The sequence below is a fragment of the Coptis chinensis genome, chromosome 3, assembly GCF_015680905.1.
Source record: "Coptis chinensis isolate HL-2020 chromosome 3, ASM1568090v1, whole genome shotgun sequence".
NCBI lineage: Eukaryota > Viridiplantae > Streptophyta > Magnoliopsida > Ranunculales > Ranunculaceae > Coptis > Coptis chinensis.
In genome coordinates this window covers 109,018,320-109,037,929 of record NC_141458.1, presented here as the reverse complement: position 1 = coordinate 109,037,929, position 19,610 = coordinate 109,018,320, and the positions used below count along the sequence as shown (strand labels likewise).

Below are 19,610 nucleotides of genomic sequence, written 5' to 3'. Positions count from 1 at the left end.
TCAGAATGAGATCCAAGAAAGAAAAATGAAAAGGAAGAAAAGTGCATATGTTAAAAATGTGAGAGTGCGTGATGGGTATTCGGGCACTTACTCGGGAAGTATATTGGTCTATTTTTTAAGAAGTTAATAACCAACAACAAATGCAAACTCTAGGTATATGAAAGGGTTATGCGAATAACATTTAGAGTGTTCTAATTCGGTATATCTCATATAATCCTTAAAGAATGTGGAGAACCGTCGGAAGCTGATTTTACACCCTATAATAAATTATTAACTGAAGAACATATAGAAATAAGTCGGTGCTTTATCATAGACACTAAAAGTGTATGATTTGTAATAGGGAATTAGCTTCTACAAATCACCTATTTTTTAGCAATATTTTTTTATTTGATCAAATATATATAAGAATTGGAACACTAAAAGTGTTTGATTCGTAATAGAAAATTACCTTCTACAAAGCTTTTGGAGAGAACTCAAATGCTACACCGTAATGGATATACATTACTTTTACAAATTCCACAGTGTGCTAATATCTTGGAATTACAATAACAAATGAACAGTTGGTAAGATCTACATCTCTTGGACTGTTAGATCGAGAATCAAGGTTGCTAAGCAAATCTATTTTAGAAAATATGCAAGTATACTTTAAATGGATACAAAAGTTACTTTACAATTACTAACAAAACGTTTTTGAAAGTAACCCTCTAATGTCTATACAGTTCTTCTGTTATTTATCAGAAAAAAAAATAAAGAAAACAAAAATACATATAGTTCTTATATTCGTCTTATTAACACCCTCCCTATCATCTAGGTACCCACTCACTTAGAACGTTAGATACTAAAGATTTGCCTTCCATTTAACTTTTGAGCTGAAGAGCGTTATCTTGTTTGACGAAACTCCTATAGTCGCCTTGAATTTGGCATCCACGTGATGAAGCAGCCTTTAGGATCACTCTGGTCATAGACTCATAGGTAAGCACCATTTAGATTCTTGAATACTTGAATATAACTTGATGGAAAATGACAATCAATTCCAAGGGAATACATTAAAGGTAGAACAGAGGGTGCGACATCCATTTAAGTTTTGAGCTGAAGAGCGTTATCTTGTACGATTGAGGAAACCCCTATAGTCGATGGAGCAAAACTTCCAAGATTATGATCATTTGATCATTGAACACTCGAATCATTGAAGAAACTTCTCCGGCATATATTACGTTGGAAGAAAACAGTCTATTAAAATCATTGTGCAGTCCAAATGGCTACCTGTTTAAAAAACAATATTCATGTATAAGGAAAAATACAACATGTAATAATTACGTCAGAAATAGGGATTGGCATTTGAGTTTTATTGCTTTCTATCAGATCAATCCGAAAACCATGTCAAACATCACCTAATAAAAATATATATGGATAAAAAAAATAACTAATCATGGCTTACCTCACCAAAGCCGTTGAGAACTCTACATGAAAAAAAAACTCACGCTTCTATAAGAACTTTGAAAAGAATAATAATCAATACTAAGTTTATCACCAATTGGATTTATTGTGTTAGTGGATTTACAATACCATTGAAGATTTGAGCCTAAACTATATTGGTAGTTTGGCTCACTTCGGTTACAGAAGCGTCAATTTTATTTCTGGAATAGTTACAACCTCTTTGTATATCTGTCTAGATCTAGGTGAACTGTGAGTATACACTAACAGGGTTGGTACAATTTTTCCAAACTCTGTAAGTCTTGATATCCAAGTATTTTACCTACACTACCAAACTCCATGAGTTTATTATATTTTTGTCTGCTTTTACATTTTGTATCTCCCCCACAGAGTTTGGTCAATTTCAAGTGCTATGTGTTGTGTGGTACGTAGTACTGTATGCCTATTGCAAGGTTTCAAACTTTCAAATGCTTCCTTTACTTGATGCTACAAAGTTGTATATACATAGAAGCAGTAGATCAGTTACTCACTGTTTGTTGGATAATTCCCTAAAGAATATGTTATATATTTTAGCAGGTCAGTTCTATAGATCATACAAATTAGACTCTCTTGCGGAAATAGAAATACAATCAAACTCTTGGGATTTTTATATATGGTTGAAAGAGTTTGATTGTTTGACTATGATACCAACTTTTTGCATATCTGTTTAGATCTGGGTAAACAGTGAGTATACACTAACAGGGTTGGTACAATTTTGCCAAACTCATTAAGTCTTGATATCCAAGTATGTTACCTACACTGTCAAACTCTGTGAGTTTGTTATATTTTTGTCCGTTTTTACATTTTGTATCTCCCCCATAGAGTTTGGTCAATTTCAAGTGCTTTTTGTTGTGTGGTACGTAGTACTGTAGGTTGAGGTCAACCTAAACCTCTAAATACTTGGAAAAAAAAATCATTGGTCTGGCATGAGCACCTTGTTCCTAATGGAGAACACTGTGTTTAGGATGTACCAAGGTGGATTCACCCCTCAGCTCCCCTCACTATCTGAACTGCAAGTGTTGAGTCTTTCATCTCTACTGAATTTTTGTAGTTGTATGCGTACCCATGCCTTTTTTTTATTTGTAAAGTACCAACATACCTAGTTCTAGTAGCAAACTGGATATAAATAGGTGTAATTCCTGTAAAACATGCATTGCAAGGAAAATCTGCAAACAGGCATAGTTGTAAAGTACCTCCATATTGTACCAAGCACGATAGGTGTCTCATCTATTATTCCTTGCTTAATGGTATATCAATACTTGATTTTATTCATTAAGTTTGTCTCTGAAATTGAAGTTAAGGCTTGTGTTGTGATTACATAATCATCCTCTTAAGACGCTATTGTGGTTTTGATTGGGTAGAAGTGTTGGAAGTCTACGTTTCATATCCATTTTTTGACATGATTTTAGTCTGACATTGTTGGGCTCTATTTTGTGTGACATTGTTTGATTCGCGCTTTAGTATGACATTTTTGAAGTTTTAACTGCACTTCACGCCCGCACACATTAGTACGTTACAGTGCACATTTTGCAATTTCTGAATAATGGGTGTGGCCTGGAAACTTAGTTTCGTGCTTGTACATACACAATTGATTGATGCATTTAAAAACTAAAACTCGTTGTTCTAGACTATCGCCATGATCTGGGGAGAGACTGTTTGTTTTTCTTATTGCTTTTTCGGTTGTTTAATACTTTGTTTAGTGTTTGGGTACTTCATCCATGTCATAAAAGAGTAAATGAAATCTTCTAGGTGCCTTCCTCTAACAATCTCCAGGTGTTTTGCAAGAGGACACTGTTGCAGCAATTTTTGAAGTTTCAAATGACCTTTGTCGGAGTATTTGTATTCTGTAGTAAGCTTATATTACGTGAATAGTTTCCTTCCAAATGGGGGCCATATGTTTCAGGAATTAAGTCGGGGTACGTCTTGAGGTCAAATTGTTAAGATTATTATGCTGATTGTTATCTTAATATGAATATGTTTCCAAATGCACCTAGACATTTAGTTTTTCAGTTTGTGAGAGTATATAAGAAGTGCGTTGTTGTGCATCTTGCAGGAAAATCAACTGTGATAACTATTGGGGGACTGGTTGTGGGTGATGTGGTGGGATCGGCAGTTGAGAACTGGTTGCAGGTGGACATTGTCCCATTTTTTGGCATACACTCCCCTGCTGTTGTAGTAAGCAAATTCATTATCTTCTTTCAGTTATTGGTTTCCTTGTATCTAAGGTAGGGTTGGAAGGAATTATTGTAACTCTAGTAGTTGTAATTATCACTTAATTGCTTGACTCTGTGTTGTCAGGATGGAAAAAATTTCGGTAACAATCTATACCTATTTTTTAGCAGGACTCTTATATAGTTCCTAAAAAATAGGCAAGCTTTTCATAATACTTTGTTGGAACTTATTACAGGAAAAGAAGTGCCGAGCAAACCCAATCCCGAAGTGCATGCTCTGATATATTGGAATCATTACAATCCCTCAAGTTTGAGTCACCCCAACGTAAGGTTTCTCCAGCCATGAGCAGTTTACAGGGCTATTACCGTCTTAAACCATAGAATAACAAACACACGGAAAAGGAAACAGAGATGGCAGTTTATAGCACAGTCAAAGCTCACTACTTAGACGATGGACCATTTTCGTTTTCTGAGCCACCTCCAAATCGACATAGAAAGTCTAGAAGCCTGGTCAACGACATTTTGTCAGACGAAGGTGGATTAGATGAGGATGTGCCAGTTGTTGAAGTAAGGGATGGTGAATTTGAGAAATTGAAGAAGTCTGTCCGTAGGCGTCAAAAGGCTGCAACCGACATTGGCTCTCACACCCTCAATATACCATTGATGGAGGACAATGGTGGGGGCAGTATGTTTTCATCTATAAAAAGGAAAGGTCTAGCCCTGAGGCCTAAGTCCATCAGTTGAATTGCCCTTGTAGCAGATGCTGATGCAGTCCCAGTGGGACTTGGAGACTCTATAGTGACCAGTTTATTTGATGGAGTCAGGAAATCGTCTAGCACATCAAACTTGCAGGACCAAGACTCAATTCAAAAAAGCAGAAATCATAACATAGTTGTTGCATTCATACACGGTTATTGTTTGATTGTAAACTTTTAAGTACATGTGGGAAGTGTTTCAATTAGAGTAGTATTATTCCTTAATTACACGTAGGAAGTGTTTCAATTAAGAGTAGGAAGGGTTTCACGTAAGAAGTGTTTCAATTAGAGTAGGAAGGGTTTCAATTAGAGATCCACGTGGCTTTGCTATTAGAGTGCCACGTGGCGTAGCAGACTCAAAAGCTTTGATATTAGAGTGCCACCTAGGAGAGAGAAAAATCTCACCTAGAGGTCTCTACTTTAATATATAGACTAGATTTTGAACCCGGGCATACGCCCGGGATCTTTTAGGTATCTTTCGTGATGTAAATGAAATATTTTATTATTATAGTTTTTATATTTAAAAAATTTATGGTCTAATTCAAGCACAAAATGTGTATGGTTTTTTCGCTTAAGGCTCCTAAGAGTATCCAGCAACTAACCCAACCAATGAGGCAGTGACCCACTACTAATTTTACTATCATCACTTGAAGTTTCCAAGTTGAAATAGAGTTTACAAAAAAAAACTTTCAAAACCATTATGCTTATTTTTGTGACTTACATTGCTTGGAAAGATGGTCTGCAGCCAGATATGTCATCCATCCAAACCCTAAAAACATTGCACGTGTATAATGCCAACTTGTTTCATATGTTTAAATTGAGACTATTGAGAGTTATACCGGATTCGACTTACATATAAACTGACTTTAATAGCTGGTACTTTAATGGGTTTTGGGCTTGGCTATTGTAATTGGTCCAAACTTAGTTGTTATTAGAGTGAAGAGTACATGTCTCTTGAATTAAAATATGTGTCATGGTGTCTCCTATTTCGACCTTTTTTCGTGAAAACCGTGTCTAATTTTTTAGTTGAAACTTAAAACTGAGAATGAAGTTATTACTTCATTTCTCTTTGGATTAATTTGAAGTTATTATATTCTTTTTGGATTTTTAAATTCCTTTTATGTTCTTCATCAGTTGCATTCGTCTCCTTTAATAGTTCATTTTTGTTATTGACAGTGTTATTATAGGTATTTATTTGATATATTTGTTTTTAAATATATTTTTTAGTGCAATGAGTAAATCTGTTATAGAGAATTGGTAATTTATTAAATATGTACGTAGTAATGTATAGTATATTGTTGCATTGCTTATTGTTTCCTTGGAAATATACTACTTCATTGACCATCCCACCTCATCACCTTTTTAACCTGTCCAGTATTTTAGTTCACAATAATATGATATAGGTAACGGTTCGGTTGTTGAATTGTTTAAGTAACACTGATGCTATGGGATGTTCTGAGAAGCCCATTCTTTTTTTTTTGTTGAGATTTTTAAACTAATAGGCTAGATAAGTTGTTTATGTTCTAGAGAAAGAAAATTTTGTTCTCCAATCTTTAGTGTACTCGGTCATGTGTGATTGTGTATCACAGTATTAGTGTATATCATTGTATATTTGCATGTATGTTGCTTTGAGTAATCAGTATACATGCTCCAGTTTCTACATCCAAAATAAGGTCAAATCATTAATGAGGTTTTATTCTCACATTTAAATGATTCAACTACACTGTCCAGATAATTTACATATTTATCTCAATCCCTATCTAGATGTTGTTCTTAAAACCGCCACATATAATTGCCCATGTGTGAAAACTATAATAAATTCACATGAATTTCCAACCTGAATTTCCTAGTACCTTGGAAAGCAATGGAGGGTCTTGGCAAGTCTCGTGTTATTGGTATTAGATTTTTTTTTTTCAAAAAAGTTGGGATCGGAGAGCTTTTGGAAGTTTCAAGTGTCCTTGTTGGTGTCAATCAGGTGGAATGCCACCCAGCTTGGCAACAGTCTCAGTTGCGTGCCTTTTGCCAATTGAGCGAAGTACACCTATCCATGAGTTATAAGTTTTAAAAAACTTAAGCTTCTGACTTTAATATTATACCCCTCTTTGCAGAGCTTTTTTCTAGATCTCATGGCCTTCACTTTGTAGGGATATTAACCATTAGGTTCGCCTAGTTCAGCATGGCTAAAGAGTATTGTGCGTAAGCATCTAAGATTAAGTATGGTGTCAGAGAAATTGTTGAAGACTCCTGCACAAATTGCTCTTAGTTGGGGACTCCAAATGGGTAATAGTGTGATGCCTAAGTGGCATGGATGATGGAGAATCTTTACTGTTTTGATTGGTCGAATCCTAAAGACTCTTTTGTGAAGTTCTCTGAAATTGAACAGGCAATATAACTGATCTCTTGTAATACTTTCCTGGAATTGTAGGTAGATTTTGTTTTTTGCGTGCTCTAACTATACTTAATCAATCATTGCATGTTGTCCACTTATGCATCTGGAGCAATTTATTATTTCTTATTATTCAGAAAATAGGATCCCAACATGTTAGTTATTAACTTGTGCTTATTGACTTGTCTTCTACTTGTTTGGTTGTGTTTTTGGTGGTGTTGTTCATAAAATTAATCTATAATTTCTGGACATCAAAATTACGTATGTCGTAGTAGGTATATAGTACTATTTATGTCTTGATGTGGTGGTCAGACACTATATATTAACTTTGTTTTTTGTACTAAATTTGGGAGAGCTGTACTAAAGTAGTACGTCTTGTTAAATGGCTGATGTTGATATTTAATTCCAACATTGAAGAAAAATCTATAAGTACATAATTTTGGGGGTAATAAGACCATGTTTCCTATTTTTTATGAAATAATTGATATATTCTTTATACATATGGAATTTGTGTGGTAATTTCTTTCCTGTTTATGAGGAGATAATTGCTAGTTAAACATAATTATGTGTGCAGAATTTGTGAAGAGTAATTTGAATTGCACTTAAGTTGGGAAGGTTGTACTAAAATTAAATATAATTACATTTGCGGAATTTATGGGGACTAATTTGAATTACACTTAAGTTGGAAGAGTTGTACTAAAATAGAAAACCATGTGGTAGAGTCCACATGGCATGGTAGAAAGCCACGTAGGAGAGAGAAAAAGTTATCTCTCATATTAGAATGTCACCTCGGATTGGAAAATGGAAATTAAATCAAACTCTCTAAAAATCCACATGGCATGTAGAAAGCCACGTAAAAGAGAGAAAAAGTTATCTCTCATATTAGAATGCCACCTAGGAGAGAGAAATCTCTCTGAGAGGTCTCTGCTTTAGTATATAGATAGTAGATAGTAGATTTATTGTAATTTCACGACCATAAATAAATTATTAAAGAAAAATAAATTAAATTCGGGTAGAGTCCACCACGTGAGAAAAAAAAATTGGAAATTGTTTGTATTGATTACGTGTATTACGTGGCAAAGACATGTACAAAGAGGCTAGTTCATCATAAATTTTTTAACCCAACCAACTGTAGTATACATAAAATTAAAGTTGGAAACAGCATGGAGTCATGTAGTTCCTGACTTCCTGCACAGTCTGTAAGTAGAAAGGGTTAGCCCATGTTTACTTTACACCATTGACCATTTTTCCCATTGGGCTTGAGCCCATATCTGAAATGGCAGACGGAATTTAGTGATGATATTATCGGTTTTGTTCAATTTTGATAGCTTTGGGCTTGAGCCCATTTCCGAGACGCGGCAGAAAATTTATCTTTGGCAACTCGACTACACGTCTACACGTCTACACTTGATGTTTCACTCATCACTCAAAGAAAACAGATCGAAGCTGTTTCAATGACCTACGTTGGCTACATAAATCATAAGTAATTCTAAGTGGATCCCAAGGCTGAGTTTAAATGCATTTTCAAACAACTCAATCAACCCACCTTCAAATAAAATAACAAACATTCTTCATTGTTCATCCATAGTTTACATTTATTTGAATGTATGACGGGCCAACATCCTTATCGCCATTCAAATAAATCTACACTTTTATGTGACTGAGCATAGTGTAGTAGTTATCATTCTATTAGTAAATGCTTATCTTCAATGCCTATGACTTCGAATTTGCTGTATGTAGCCTGTTTAATATTGATCAAGTAGAATCTCTTATGACCATCACTTAAAATTTGTTCCATTTTTATAATTTGCATCATGGAGCATAGACTATAATTCATACTCAATTAATCCATTTTATTTAGACATGCTTATCTTAATTATTCATTATGACTTTGGGTTTGGTGTATACGGGCTTATAAATATATGTTAAGTAGTTGTCCTGATGTTCATAATAGGGAATAGATAAAAAAAAGTGGGGGGGCGGTGGGTCGGCGCCCAATCATTTGGTCTTAACACAAATTAATCACCATTTATTTTACAATGGGCCACTGGTCGGTGCCGGCTATGGCCCTTCTTAGTAAGCCTATGTGATGTTTAGGCACTATTTAAACCATGGACAATTGACCTTCAAAACTCAAACAAAACAAATAACTTTGGAAGAAAGTTTCCTGATCAACTCTTCTAAGCTAGCTCTTTATCCTATTGTAAGTAATCGAAAATGGTGAAGCTTGCTCTTGGAAGTTTTGGTGACTCTTTCAGTGGTGGGGCTCTTAAGGCCTACTTGGCGGAGTTCATCTCTACACTTCTTTTTGTGTTTGCTGGTGTTGGATCTGCAATTGCTTACAGTAAGTGCTGTTGAGCCCATTGCCTAGATGTCTACTAGAAAATGACAATGACAATATTCTTTTCTCTGGTATTTGACAGGAAATTAACTTAAAGGCATTTTTTCTTTTCCACTCCTAGAGTCTTGGGAAAAAAAAATCTCTGAGAAATGAAGATTGTCTCTCGATTACTACATACTTTTTTTAAGAACTAAAACGTAACAAAGGTGGCAAATTATAGATTTTTTCAGAGAGTTAGTTAATGGGATGGAATTGAAAATTCAAGATCACTTAAATTCCTTATCAGAAAATAGATAAAAATGTTGAGCGGGCATATTAACGGTTTCTTGTTACAGGTAAGCTAACATCGGATGCTGCATTGGACCCTGCTGGCCTTGTTGCCGTTGCTCTCGCACATGCATTTGCATTGTTTGTTGGGGTCTCCATGGCTGCCAACATCTCAGGGGGTCACTTGAATCCAGCTGTCACCTTTGGATTGGCAATTGGAGGCCACATCACCATCCTCACTGGCATCTTCTATTGGGTAGCCCAATTGCTCGGTTCCATCATAGCTTGTTTCCTCCTGAAATTTGTCACGAGCGCCGCGGTAATTAAGCACCTTAATATATTTGAGATTGTTCCGAGTGAAAATCTTATTTCTGCATATTTAGTTGACCCTTTGCTACATTACATATTAATCAAGCATTTCAAATCTTTTTGCAGACCGTTCCAACTCATGGTGTTGCTGATGGTATGTCCTCAATTGGGGGTGTTATCATGGAGATCATCATCACATTTGCTCTTGTCTATACCGTCTATGCTACAGCAGCAGACCCAAAGAAGGGATCACTAGGAACAATTGCACCAATTGCAATTGGATTCATTGTTGGTGCAAACATACTTGCTGCTGGTCCATTCAGTGGTGGATCCATGAACCCAGCCCGCTCATTCGGCCCAGCAGTTGCAAGTGGTGACTTCTCTGGGAACTGGATCTACTGGGTAGGCCCATTGATTGGTGGTGGGCTTGCTGGACTGATTTATGGTGATGTCTTCATTGGTTCCTATGCTCCACTACCCGCTTCAGAGGACTATGCTTAACTGCTTAAGTCATCTGTTGAGTTGGTGGCGTTTTGTGATTTTTGAGTTCATGGTTTCTCTATCTAGTGAATAACAAATGTAAATTACAGTATGTTTGTGCTTTTCGTACTCTTCTTCAAATGTGTATGGGCTGTTCAGTTTCTATGATCTTTTTATTAAGAGAAAATTCTAGATCAAAGTTAAAATTTGCACAAATATTTTTTTTGGTTTTTGAATTTGTTATATTGTTCCTCTTTTTCTTTGTCCAGAATATTTCAGTGAGCATGATGCATGATTTTAGATATCACAATTGACTGGGTTAATAAGAATAGGTTTTCAAGAAATATGCAAAGCCTAGTCTTGAGTTGTCGTATATATACTTTAGAAGTTTAGAACAGTACTAAATGAAATTTAGGGAGGGATATAGCGAGTCAAACATTTGAAAATGTATAACCTTGATAAAAGAGTTGTAGAATTTCGGACCATTGATGGAAATCTTAGAATTTGAACACAATTTTTCGCATAAATAGACATATTGAAATGAGATGATATTTAGGAAGATGATTGTCATGGACATCATCTCTACCGAAAAATCATCCCTTCAATTATTACCATTTTGTAGGGTCTGGTTTTGAAGTGGAGTGGCTCTAAGTGGAGTGGTTATAAGGGAGCGACTCTATCTCTCCCAATCAAATTTTGCCAATAAAGATAACAAAACAGGACTTTTCACACGAGTTGAGAGATCTTGTGTTGCACAATTAAACTACATCATTCTGTTTTCTCAAAACCCTAAATATATATATATATATATATATATATATATATATATATATATATATATATATATATATATATATATATATCTCGATAACTAAAATTATATTGGAGTAAATGGAGAACAAGAGGGAGTTAAGTGACCAATTCAGTCAATATGTTCCAATTCTAATGGCAATTGTATTGATATTGTTTTTGATGAAAATAATAAGTTTTTGTTTTTGTTTTTCTAAGATACGCAATTCATAGATTTTCAAATGAGTACACAATCTTCTTCTTTTTTTCTTTTTTTTTTTTTTTTTTTTTTTTTTTTTTTTTTTTTTTTTCAATTAATGAAGCGTCGTCAATCTCATATCTAAACAACAACAATTATCGGATTTCATATTTTTTTGTTGTATCATTTAAACTTATATCTAAATATCAAATGAAATTTATGACTTTAAGTTTAAACTTAATTGTCAAATGATGGTATTTGTATAATTGTATTGTTACCTTGTTTATTGGGAAAAAAATATATATTAGAGGGTGCAAAAAGTGTTAGATAGCCAATGTGATAGAGAGCGGGTTCTCTCCAATATGTATTTAGGAGGATTGGTTTTGCTAATTAGAAGGGGCTAGCGGCACAATTTGTACCGCGACGCTTGACTAAATCTTTTGTTTGATTTATTTTTCATATCAATAAATAATATTTTTTTGATGAAAAAAAAATATGATTGTATTGTTACCCGACCTAAAGACTTCATTCCTTAGCATGCAATTTTGCTAGTTATAATTATATATTAAGTAAATCGATCCATGGTGGGTCATTGGGTCGGGTAACATAGCAAAACATTGGGTTTCGGTCTAGTTTCCCACCCGAGGGTCGTGCTATGTTCCAAGGCCCAAAATATCGATATCGATCAATATATCGGTGTACCCAAAAACCGATATATATCGGATATATCGGATATTTCGGATATATCCATTTTTTTGGTAACCAGTCCAAACTATTTAAAATATCGGATATATCGAAAATATAATATCGGAAATATCGGATATATATCGGAAATATATTGGAAATATCGGTTTTATATTTTAAAATGGTCAAAAAGTCAACCGATATATATCGATTATATCGGAAATATCGATTATATCGGCGATATAAAGTTTCATATCGAAAATTCCGATATATATCGGGAAAAAAAGAGTTCTATATTCGGTAGATATATGTCGGAAATATCGATGTCGGTGTACCAAAATACCGATATATATCGGCGATATATCGGATATATCGGCGATATTTTGGTCCATGCTATGTTCAGCCTTTTTGTGGTGGAAAAAAAATTACAAACTGGAATGAGAGATATGAATTGAAAACACCCATAAAACTCGTGAAAAGATGAGTAGACATGCTCGTAATATGCACCTATCCACTGCTACCTCGGAGCCTCGGGTTGTGTTAGAAGCCCATCCAGTCCACGCACGCCTGTTTGCAAACCTCAGTGGTGCTTCAGCCATAGTTCACAACGCTTTCTTACCCACAAACAACCCTTTCCATGCACCTGCCCCTACCTATTGCAGTCTATGTAGGGCTGGCAATGGGTCGGGTAAGAACCGATACCCGATCCAGTCCGAACCAATAAAAACGGGTCTGGGACAGGTAGTTAGCATATTAGACCGGTTCTGGGTCTTGAAGATCAGAACCGGACTCTTATTGGATTGGTTCTAGATTAAGTATGTACCGAACCATTATGGGCCTAATCCAATTAAAATTTTTAGTCTTATTCTTTCTAATTTTCCTCCACCATATATTTCTATTACCTTATACAACATTGCAATATTTAAAGTTCCAAAATAAGATATGCAAAATACATATGTAATATTACGATATTTTTTTACATAATAAAAAGATGGTTTCTATTACAAATTTGGATTTCAAATCATTCATTATGCCTTTTTTATTTGTATATCTTGTTTTTGTGTTTAGGAAAAAAAATTATTTAATATTTATATAACGAAAATTAGGATCCAATTATTAAAAACTCGGTTCACCGGGTTGAAATTGAACTTATCGGTTCGGAACGGATCGGATCCGGAATCAAAAAAAAAATTTCGGTTCGGTTCTGGTTCTCTAACTCAAATATCCGTTCGGATCAGGTCCGGTTCTAGGTCTGTATTATTGAAAAGCGGATCGGTTTTGGATTTGCCTATATCCGAACCGATCCAACCCATTGCCAGCCCTAAGTCTATGTATATCGCTGGGCATTACGAAGACGTGCTTGTATTTCTCAGTTTTTTTTTCAACCGACCCAATGTGGAGCTCGGCAGTACAATCTACGGTTCCTTTCGTGTTTTTATCAACACATGCATTAGACTATTTTTTTCAATAAGCCTCCTAGGATTTATGTTGTGCCCCCTCTCGTTTAGTACTATTGCGGCGTTATGGAGATGCACCAATAAATATTCGAGAATGCAGAATCAGGAACATAACCCAATACAGATATGCAAAGTTTCAATAAGAGACAAGATTTAAGTAACACAAAGGGTATCAAGCTAAGCACACTCACTCACTCACATAGGCATAGCCAAGCAATGTTGGAGATAGTAGCCATCCGCAGTATAACGTGAGTGCCCATCAATAACAGCAGCAGGGGGGTGTTGGCTTATGTCTTCTGAACCATTGCAAGGAAGGAAATGAAATTTTAAACAATGAATCTTGATTTTCTCATTGTCGTAAGGGAGATCAAAGTTGGGAGACCAAACAAGGCAGAAATTTCGATCTTCTCCTGTATGAAACAGAAATGTCCCACTATATTCGCTATCAGGCGCACAAGAAAACGCATCCTCCAGACCAGTTACTGCAGAGCGTTGCCTAGTTTTTAAATCTTTGGCATAAATCAGACCATTAAAAAGAGTATACTCAACACCTTCAACAACAACAGGAGGGTGAGGTCTTGTCGAACAGCCACCAGTTACAGAGTAATGGGGTGTCCATGTTCCTGATGATGGATAGTAGGTTTCAGCAAACATAACATAAGAAGGTACATTATCACCATTTTCGTCCCTGACTAATCTACCATTGTCGTCGCGAGCCAAGGGATTGTTGTTAGTCTGCACATACAAACCGCCATCAGCAGTAGGATAAACTGTGGGAGAAAGCTTGGGTGACAACATAGGAGTTAGCTCTGTCCATTTCCCAGCTGTGTCGTAAACTAGAGCACGGTTTATAGCAGTACGACAGCACTGATCAAAACCGCCGAAAACGTATAACTTGGAGTCTAAGGCAGCACAACCATAAGAAATGTGGGAATTGGGTAACTTGAAAAGTGGAGAGAGCTTGATTTTAGTTTTTGTTTGTCTTCTTGGTAGTGCTACGGAGCTAAGATCTATTGCGTACCAAAGAGTATCAGTAACACCTGATGGTTGCAAGGCAAGGACAGCAAGATAGATAATCATATTCTCTTTCTTCTTCTTATTCTTCACGGTTGTCATCTTATGATCTTCCCTCTTCTGGACCACCTTCGACTTCGACGACGACGTTTTTGTCGCCCTTAGGTAGTTTGGCTGATGATCACTGGTCGAAGTTGCTGTGATCTTCTTCCTTAATTCGCTCATTCCGCTCTTCTTCATCTTCTCAATAGAAATCTCAAAATGGGGAGGATTTTTTCCCTCTTCTTTCTCGGATCAGCTGCCAAAGTGGTTAGGACTTGGGAACAAAACCACTACAGTTTGGGATATGGTTATTAGGTAGGGTCCGGTTCACAACTCAGCCAACCCCAAGTTCACGACCATTGAACCCAAGAGGCCAAGACACAGCCCAACACATCATGAACAATCGACGAACGTAAGTACGTAACACTCATCTTTCTGTTATTTCTCATCTTCCTCCGCCAACCTTGGGACACTTAATTACCTTGAGAAGTTGACACACTCTAGAAGATGCTCTAAATCCTAACAAGTTGTCAATTTAGATTCTAGAGTACAATATGGAATTGCATTACCTGTACCGTACAGTACAAACTACAAAGAATGATATTAAAGTACATTTCAATACAAACAAGATAGCATTTAATGAGAACTAATAACAGTAGATTGAAATTTGGGTAAGATATTTCCTTCCATCAATAATTTGTACAAGTAACAACTTTCCTTCCATCCAAATCAATTACAATTTACAACAGAAAAGCCAAAGCCTAACCCACTTGCATAAAACTATTGCAAGTCTGGAACATTAACATTTTCTCGCGCCCAATTACTATACACGTCCCATCTCCCTCGTTCATCCACAGAGCAAGACTAGCAAGAGCAATCTTAGGGGTGGTCACCGCACTGTCTTGGGGAGTTGAGTTTGGAGGCTTTCTCTTCTGGTTGCTTCTGGGTCCGGCCAGTCGAAGGTTGGTTGGTTCTAAGGCTGGTTTGGAACCCTTTCCTAGAAGAGGAGCTTCAGCTTAAGTAGCCCACTTGGTATGCAAGGAGAATTTGGTGGCCCACCACTTTCTTTAGGTGGCTTTGGACGTGACATACCAGTTCCCCTGCAACATAACTACCAACGGCAAAGCACAAAGAGAAATCAAATCAATGGGCTCCTCTTGGTGAAGGTGGCTTTCTGACTACCACTGCCATCACAAATGAAAACATGACAAACAGATTATTTCACCAAGGAGAATCATGTGTTACAAAAGTGAGTCTGACAAGTCGAGCAAATGAGGTACATTTGGGAACAAACAAGAATTCAGCGTGCAAATGCATGTATATAGTTAACATCTGCAATCCAGTCCTTTCCTGGAACACAACATACGATGACTGCAACAAGATTTTGATAAGTCATAGTAAGCCTCCTTAGGTTTCTTTTTTAAACTACCAAACAACATATAGCCATGTAGGTTGCATAAACTCAGTAACTCAAGCACATGAAATAATGATTCCTTAAATGTTAAAAAGATTCTTGTAGTGGCTCAGATACCTCAATTTTATCTCCATATTCTTCCATTTAATTTATGACACAATAGTCAAAGAGATTCAAACTCAAAAGAAAACTCTGAAATTTTTACTGTGTGACATCGAAATAGCACTTCAAAAAGATCTTTTCTTTTTTTTAATATGATGAAAAACGTAAAGAATCAATAGCACCATGTCCCACGCCCAAGCTGCTATTTTGCGGACCAAACATTGATCACAACTGAAAATCAGAAGTTCTATACTACAGTTCTTGCATTCCAACTACTATCTACAAATGTATTAACACGATAAAAAATGTTATCGCCAGCAAAAGTTACATCCAGTAGATTATGTTGAAACAATTTTTTTCCTCTTATAGTAACGCAATTGGATTAGGAAGAGTATGCAGGATGAATTAAATATCATAGTAAGTGTGTAGTAAAAGTACCAAAACTTCAGTAAATCAGGTCTAATCTACTGCAACGTAGGACCTGCAATAATGTTCCACATATAATCAGAGTAAATACTGTTAATTCTAAATGACAGACACTAAGATGAGTAATACACCACACAGCGTAATAGCTTACCCCAAAACAATGAAATCGAGCCCATGTTTGATAAGGCACAACCCAATGCTCCCAGTGCAAATGGGAATGCCGTATGCAAACATTTATCAACTACACTTAAGCTCCACTGTCTACCCTGCAAAACAGTAAGAAAAAAAGAGGAAACAAAATATAAATTTGAAAACCTAAAATTGATTTAAACAAAAAAATAAATGAAAAAAACAAGTTTTAGTATTTTGTACCATAGCATCAACATCTCCATTCTCGTAAGAGTCCCCAAAAATCTTACACATCCCAATTACATCTTTAGCGAAGTTTGGCTTAGTTGCCTTCTTTCCTTTTCCTTTAGATGAGGTCCACAATCTCTCGCATATATAGGAATTACGAAACACGTACAAATGAAAATTGAAGTCGAGAGGAAATTGCATACGAAATTCATAATTAACTTCATCTACGAAGTCCTTATTATTAAGAAACTTGTCTAAAGTCTTAAAAAAGTGTGCTCTTTGAATTGCATCCCAAAGGGAGAAATGGTTCTCCACTTCCATTGTTTTCCTGAAAAAAAAATACCAATAAATGCTAAAATTAACAACCACAGGAAATAACAATAATAGTTTAACTGCACATATAGGAGGGCTAATGGGGTCAATTAACACAGGTGTAATTTAAGGATATAATAAGATGCATGAAAATAAACCTTTTTAACTTCCTATGCAATCTTCTTTTTTTCCCATTTTTTTGGTGTATGATAAGCCATCAGTCCATTAGTAACTGCACTTTTTACAATCTATCATACTCAAGAGATAAGTGGTTTGTGCATTGCCGAAATTTCTTTCAGAACTATATGGGGAGAATGCAGAACTAAAGGCAGATAACAAGCATTGTCGACAAAGTGTTTCTTCCTTTTCCGGCAGTAGTTTGCTTAAGTAGTAAAGCCAGAATTTTTTTGTTGGAGTTACATAGTGAAGTACCACAGATAAATCAACATAACTTCTACTGTTGCTACCCCTTTGTATTTAGTCATATGCAAATGAAAATTTCAAAACTTTAGTAATATAGACATGATAGCAAATACAAGTTGAACTTTCAAGTATTCCATGTTAACGTAAAACTAAGTACTACTCTGTTGTGGTTTTATGTTTTCCGGTTGAGTGATACTATTTATGTGAAGTGGTAGTATTGAATTTAAAAATTAGTTTCGTCTCTTCGCTGACATAAGTTAAAAAACGTGAGTCATGTATTTAAGCCACAACAAGAAGAGTCCTTACTAAATTCAACCCACCAAAGAACTGCGTAGTCCGTCCAATTAAATAAAAAGTAACTCCTATTATTTCATGTATACGGCAACAATTAAAATATTCACATTAATAACTCTTACCCTTCAGGAGCATCAAGAAGGCTGAATAGATGTTTAATCTCATCTGGTTCTCCCCCAGTTGGAATATTGAAGTGATCCATAATGTGGAGAATTAACCTTTTCAAATCTTGATAGTCTCTCCTCCAATCATCACCTAAACATAATATAAAGAAAAATAAAATTGTAAGATGTAACATATATTAGACGTAACTTATAATGACAAAAAAAAAACAGGAAAGGTACGAAATCTCCGACAACGCGAAATATCAAAAATTGAGGTAAATCACATACAATATGTGTCCGACACAGATTTTTTTTCAAAATATGGTGTGTCCATGTAACATGGGGTAAAATACAACTTAACATAAATTTCCTACAAGCAAAATAATCGCTTTTATCGTGGTTGTTAGCGAAATCTCGCTTAAGGCAGTCAACAAACATTGCTTATGATGTTTCAGCGGTAACATCTCGCTTCAACACTTGAGGACGAGGGTAAGTTCATGCTGTTGTAAGAATGTCTGGAGTTATATGTGGGAGAAAAAGGAAAAAAAAGTTAAAAACACTCTTACAATAAGGTGTGCCTCAGATCTGAGACGTATGCATGTAATAAGGTACGAATACAAGAGACTATGCAGAGTCCAAATTACGAATATGCAAGATTTAGACAAGGCTGCAACAAGACCTGAGCTGATGGACGATGGAGATCCTGGTAGCAGACTGAATTTTCACAACATCTAATCTTTTGAAATTCCGTCAATGTCTCAACCTGATGGGTTCCTTGTTACTCCAGATTAGAAAGCACATTACATATTTACCACAATGCTAGTTAGGCGTCATTAACAAAACACACCTCAGAAAACCAATCATGCAAGATTGAAATGTGGGGATTTGGACCATCGCTATTCAGATGCGAGATGCTACAGTTTGAAGATAAAAGTATAACACAATGCCCCAAGTTACAAATGCTAGTAAGTTATAGATGATTCTGTGTTTAACCTTTTCCAGGTGTAGTTGTATCATCTAAGTAACATTGACACTAAAAATCCTAATATACTATGGGGTCTGGACATTAAACCATAAACAAAAGAAATTAAATTAAATTAAAAACCATACCAGGTATTCCAGAATCATCAATGTAGTGGAAATGAACTTTTGTAGAGTCATCATCATTGAGGAAATAAATATTTCCTAAATCAGCCACATGTCCACAAACCAAATTTGAATTATGGAACTTACGCAAAGCTTTAACAATTGCCCTATATTACCAGAGCCACACAAAAAAAAAAAACGTTTGCTATTAATCAATACACGAAGTATTTTTTAAATGTAAATGTTTGAATTTTGTTACATTGAAAATAAATTTACCTAAGAATCTCTTGAAAAGGCCTTGCAAATCTATACACAACATCTGTTGAACCCACCAGACAAGGTGGTATTTGTGTAATGTGAGAAGGTAATGCTTTCACGTTTTGTTGATATACTGTAGAGATGTTGGGATACTCGGTGAAGAAGAATTTTTTGCCTTGATTATCCAGTTTTTGTTGCAGAGTTTTTGACATATTGTTTTACCCTCCAGCATGCAAATAGTGGAGACTTGAATGCTGACGAATTTGGATTAACGGATATATTGGTAGTTTAAGGGGTTATGCTACTTTCTCTATTGATGCTTTCTGCCATTGGTGCAGCAAAGGGAAAAGGGTGACCCATTTGGTAATGTAACTTTCAGGGTGACCCATTTGGTAATATTTTTGTATATCCGCGGTAAAAAAATGTGTAACGCACGCACAAATATCAAATATTATCGCGACACAGAC

General features: G+C 35.7%; 2 protein-coding genes and 1 pseudogene across 4 annotated transcripts; 2 read left to right on the top strand and 1 right to left on the bottom strand.

Annotated features, from left to right (window-relative positions):
• Nucleotides 1-3,441: 3,441 nt before the first annotated feature.
• On the top strand, nucleotides 3,442-4,734 carry LOC147512847 (uncharacterized; annotated as a pseudogene).
• A 4,183-nt stretch (nucleotides 4,735-8,917) lies between these two features.
• Nucleotides 8,918-10,381, top strand: LOC147512846 (putative aquaporin TIP-type). Its single transcript, XM_086599490.1, has 3 exons — nucleotides 8,918-9,129; nucleotides 9,462-9,712; nucleotides 9,829-10,381. The coding sequence occupies exons 1-3, from the start codon at nucleotides 9,003-9,005 to the stop codon at nucleotides 10,201-10,203; spliced, it is 753 nt and encodes a 250-aa protein (XP_086455616.1). The 5' UTR covers nucleotides 8,918-9,002; the 3' UTR covers nucleotides 10,204-10,381.
• A 4,653-nt stretch (nucleotides 10,382-15,034) lies between these two features.
• Nucleotides 15,035-19,488, bottom strand: LOC147512845 (uncharacterized). 3 transcript variants are annotated; one of them, XM_086599489.1, is made up of 7 exons: nucleotides 19,162-19,488; nucleotides 18,910-19,052; nucleotides 17,818-17,950; nucleotides 16,682-16,994; nucleotides 16,461-16,575; nucleotides 16,322-16,364; nucleotides 15,036-15,478 (listed from the first exon to the last, which is right to left on the bottom strand). In XM_086599489.1, exons 1-6 carry the CDS (start codon nucleotides 19,353-19,355, stop codon nucleotides 16,348-16,350), a joined length of 915 nt encoding a protein of 304 aa, XP_086455615.1. In that variant the 5' UTR covers nucleotides 19,356-19,488; the 3' UTR covers nucleotides 15,036-15,478; nucleotides 16,322-16,347. The 3 variants fall into 3 exon arrangements, with proteins under 3 accessions (XP_086455613.1, XP_086455615.1, XP_086455614.1); XM_086599488.1 differs by having other exon boundaries at nucleotides 15,037-15,551; XM_086599487.1 differs by lacking the exon at nucleotides 16,322-16,364 and having other exon boundaries at nucleotides 15,035-15,551.
• Between the last annotated feature and the right edge of the window lie 122 nt (nucleotides 19,489-19,610).

Bases quoted from the DNA above. Each gene is read 5' to 3' on its own strand.
- LOC147512846 (XM_086599490.1), top strand. From the start codon at position 9,003: ATGGTGAAGCTTGCTCTTGGAAGTTTTGGTGACTCTTTCAGTGGTGGG. The intron at 9,130-9,461 runs GTAAGTGCTGTT...TTCTTGTTACAG, and splicing joins TGGATCTGCAATTGCTTACA to GTAAGCTAACATCGGATGCT. The intron at 9,713-9,828 runs GTAATTAAGCAC...ATCTTTTTGCAG, and splicing joins AATTTGTCACGAGCGCCGCG to ACCGTTCCAACTCATGGTGT.
- LOC147512845 (XM_086599487.1), bottom strand. From the start codon at position 19,355: ATGTCAAAAACTCTGCAACAAAAACTGGATAATCAAGGCAAAAAATTC. The intron at 16,995-17,817 runs GTAAGAGTTATT...TTTTTTTTTCAG, and splicing joins CTTCTTGATGCTCCTGAAGG to GAAAACAATGGAAGTGGAGA. The intron at 15,552-16,460 runs GTAAGCTATTAC...TTGTGATGGCAG, and splicing joins CTCGATTTCATTGTTTTGGG to TGGTAGTCAGAAAGCCACCT.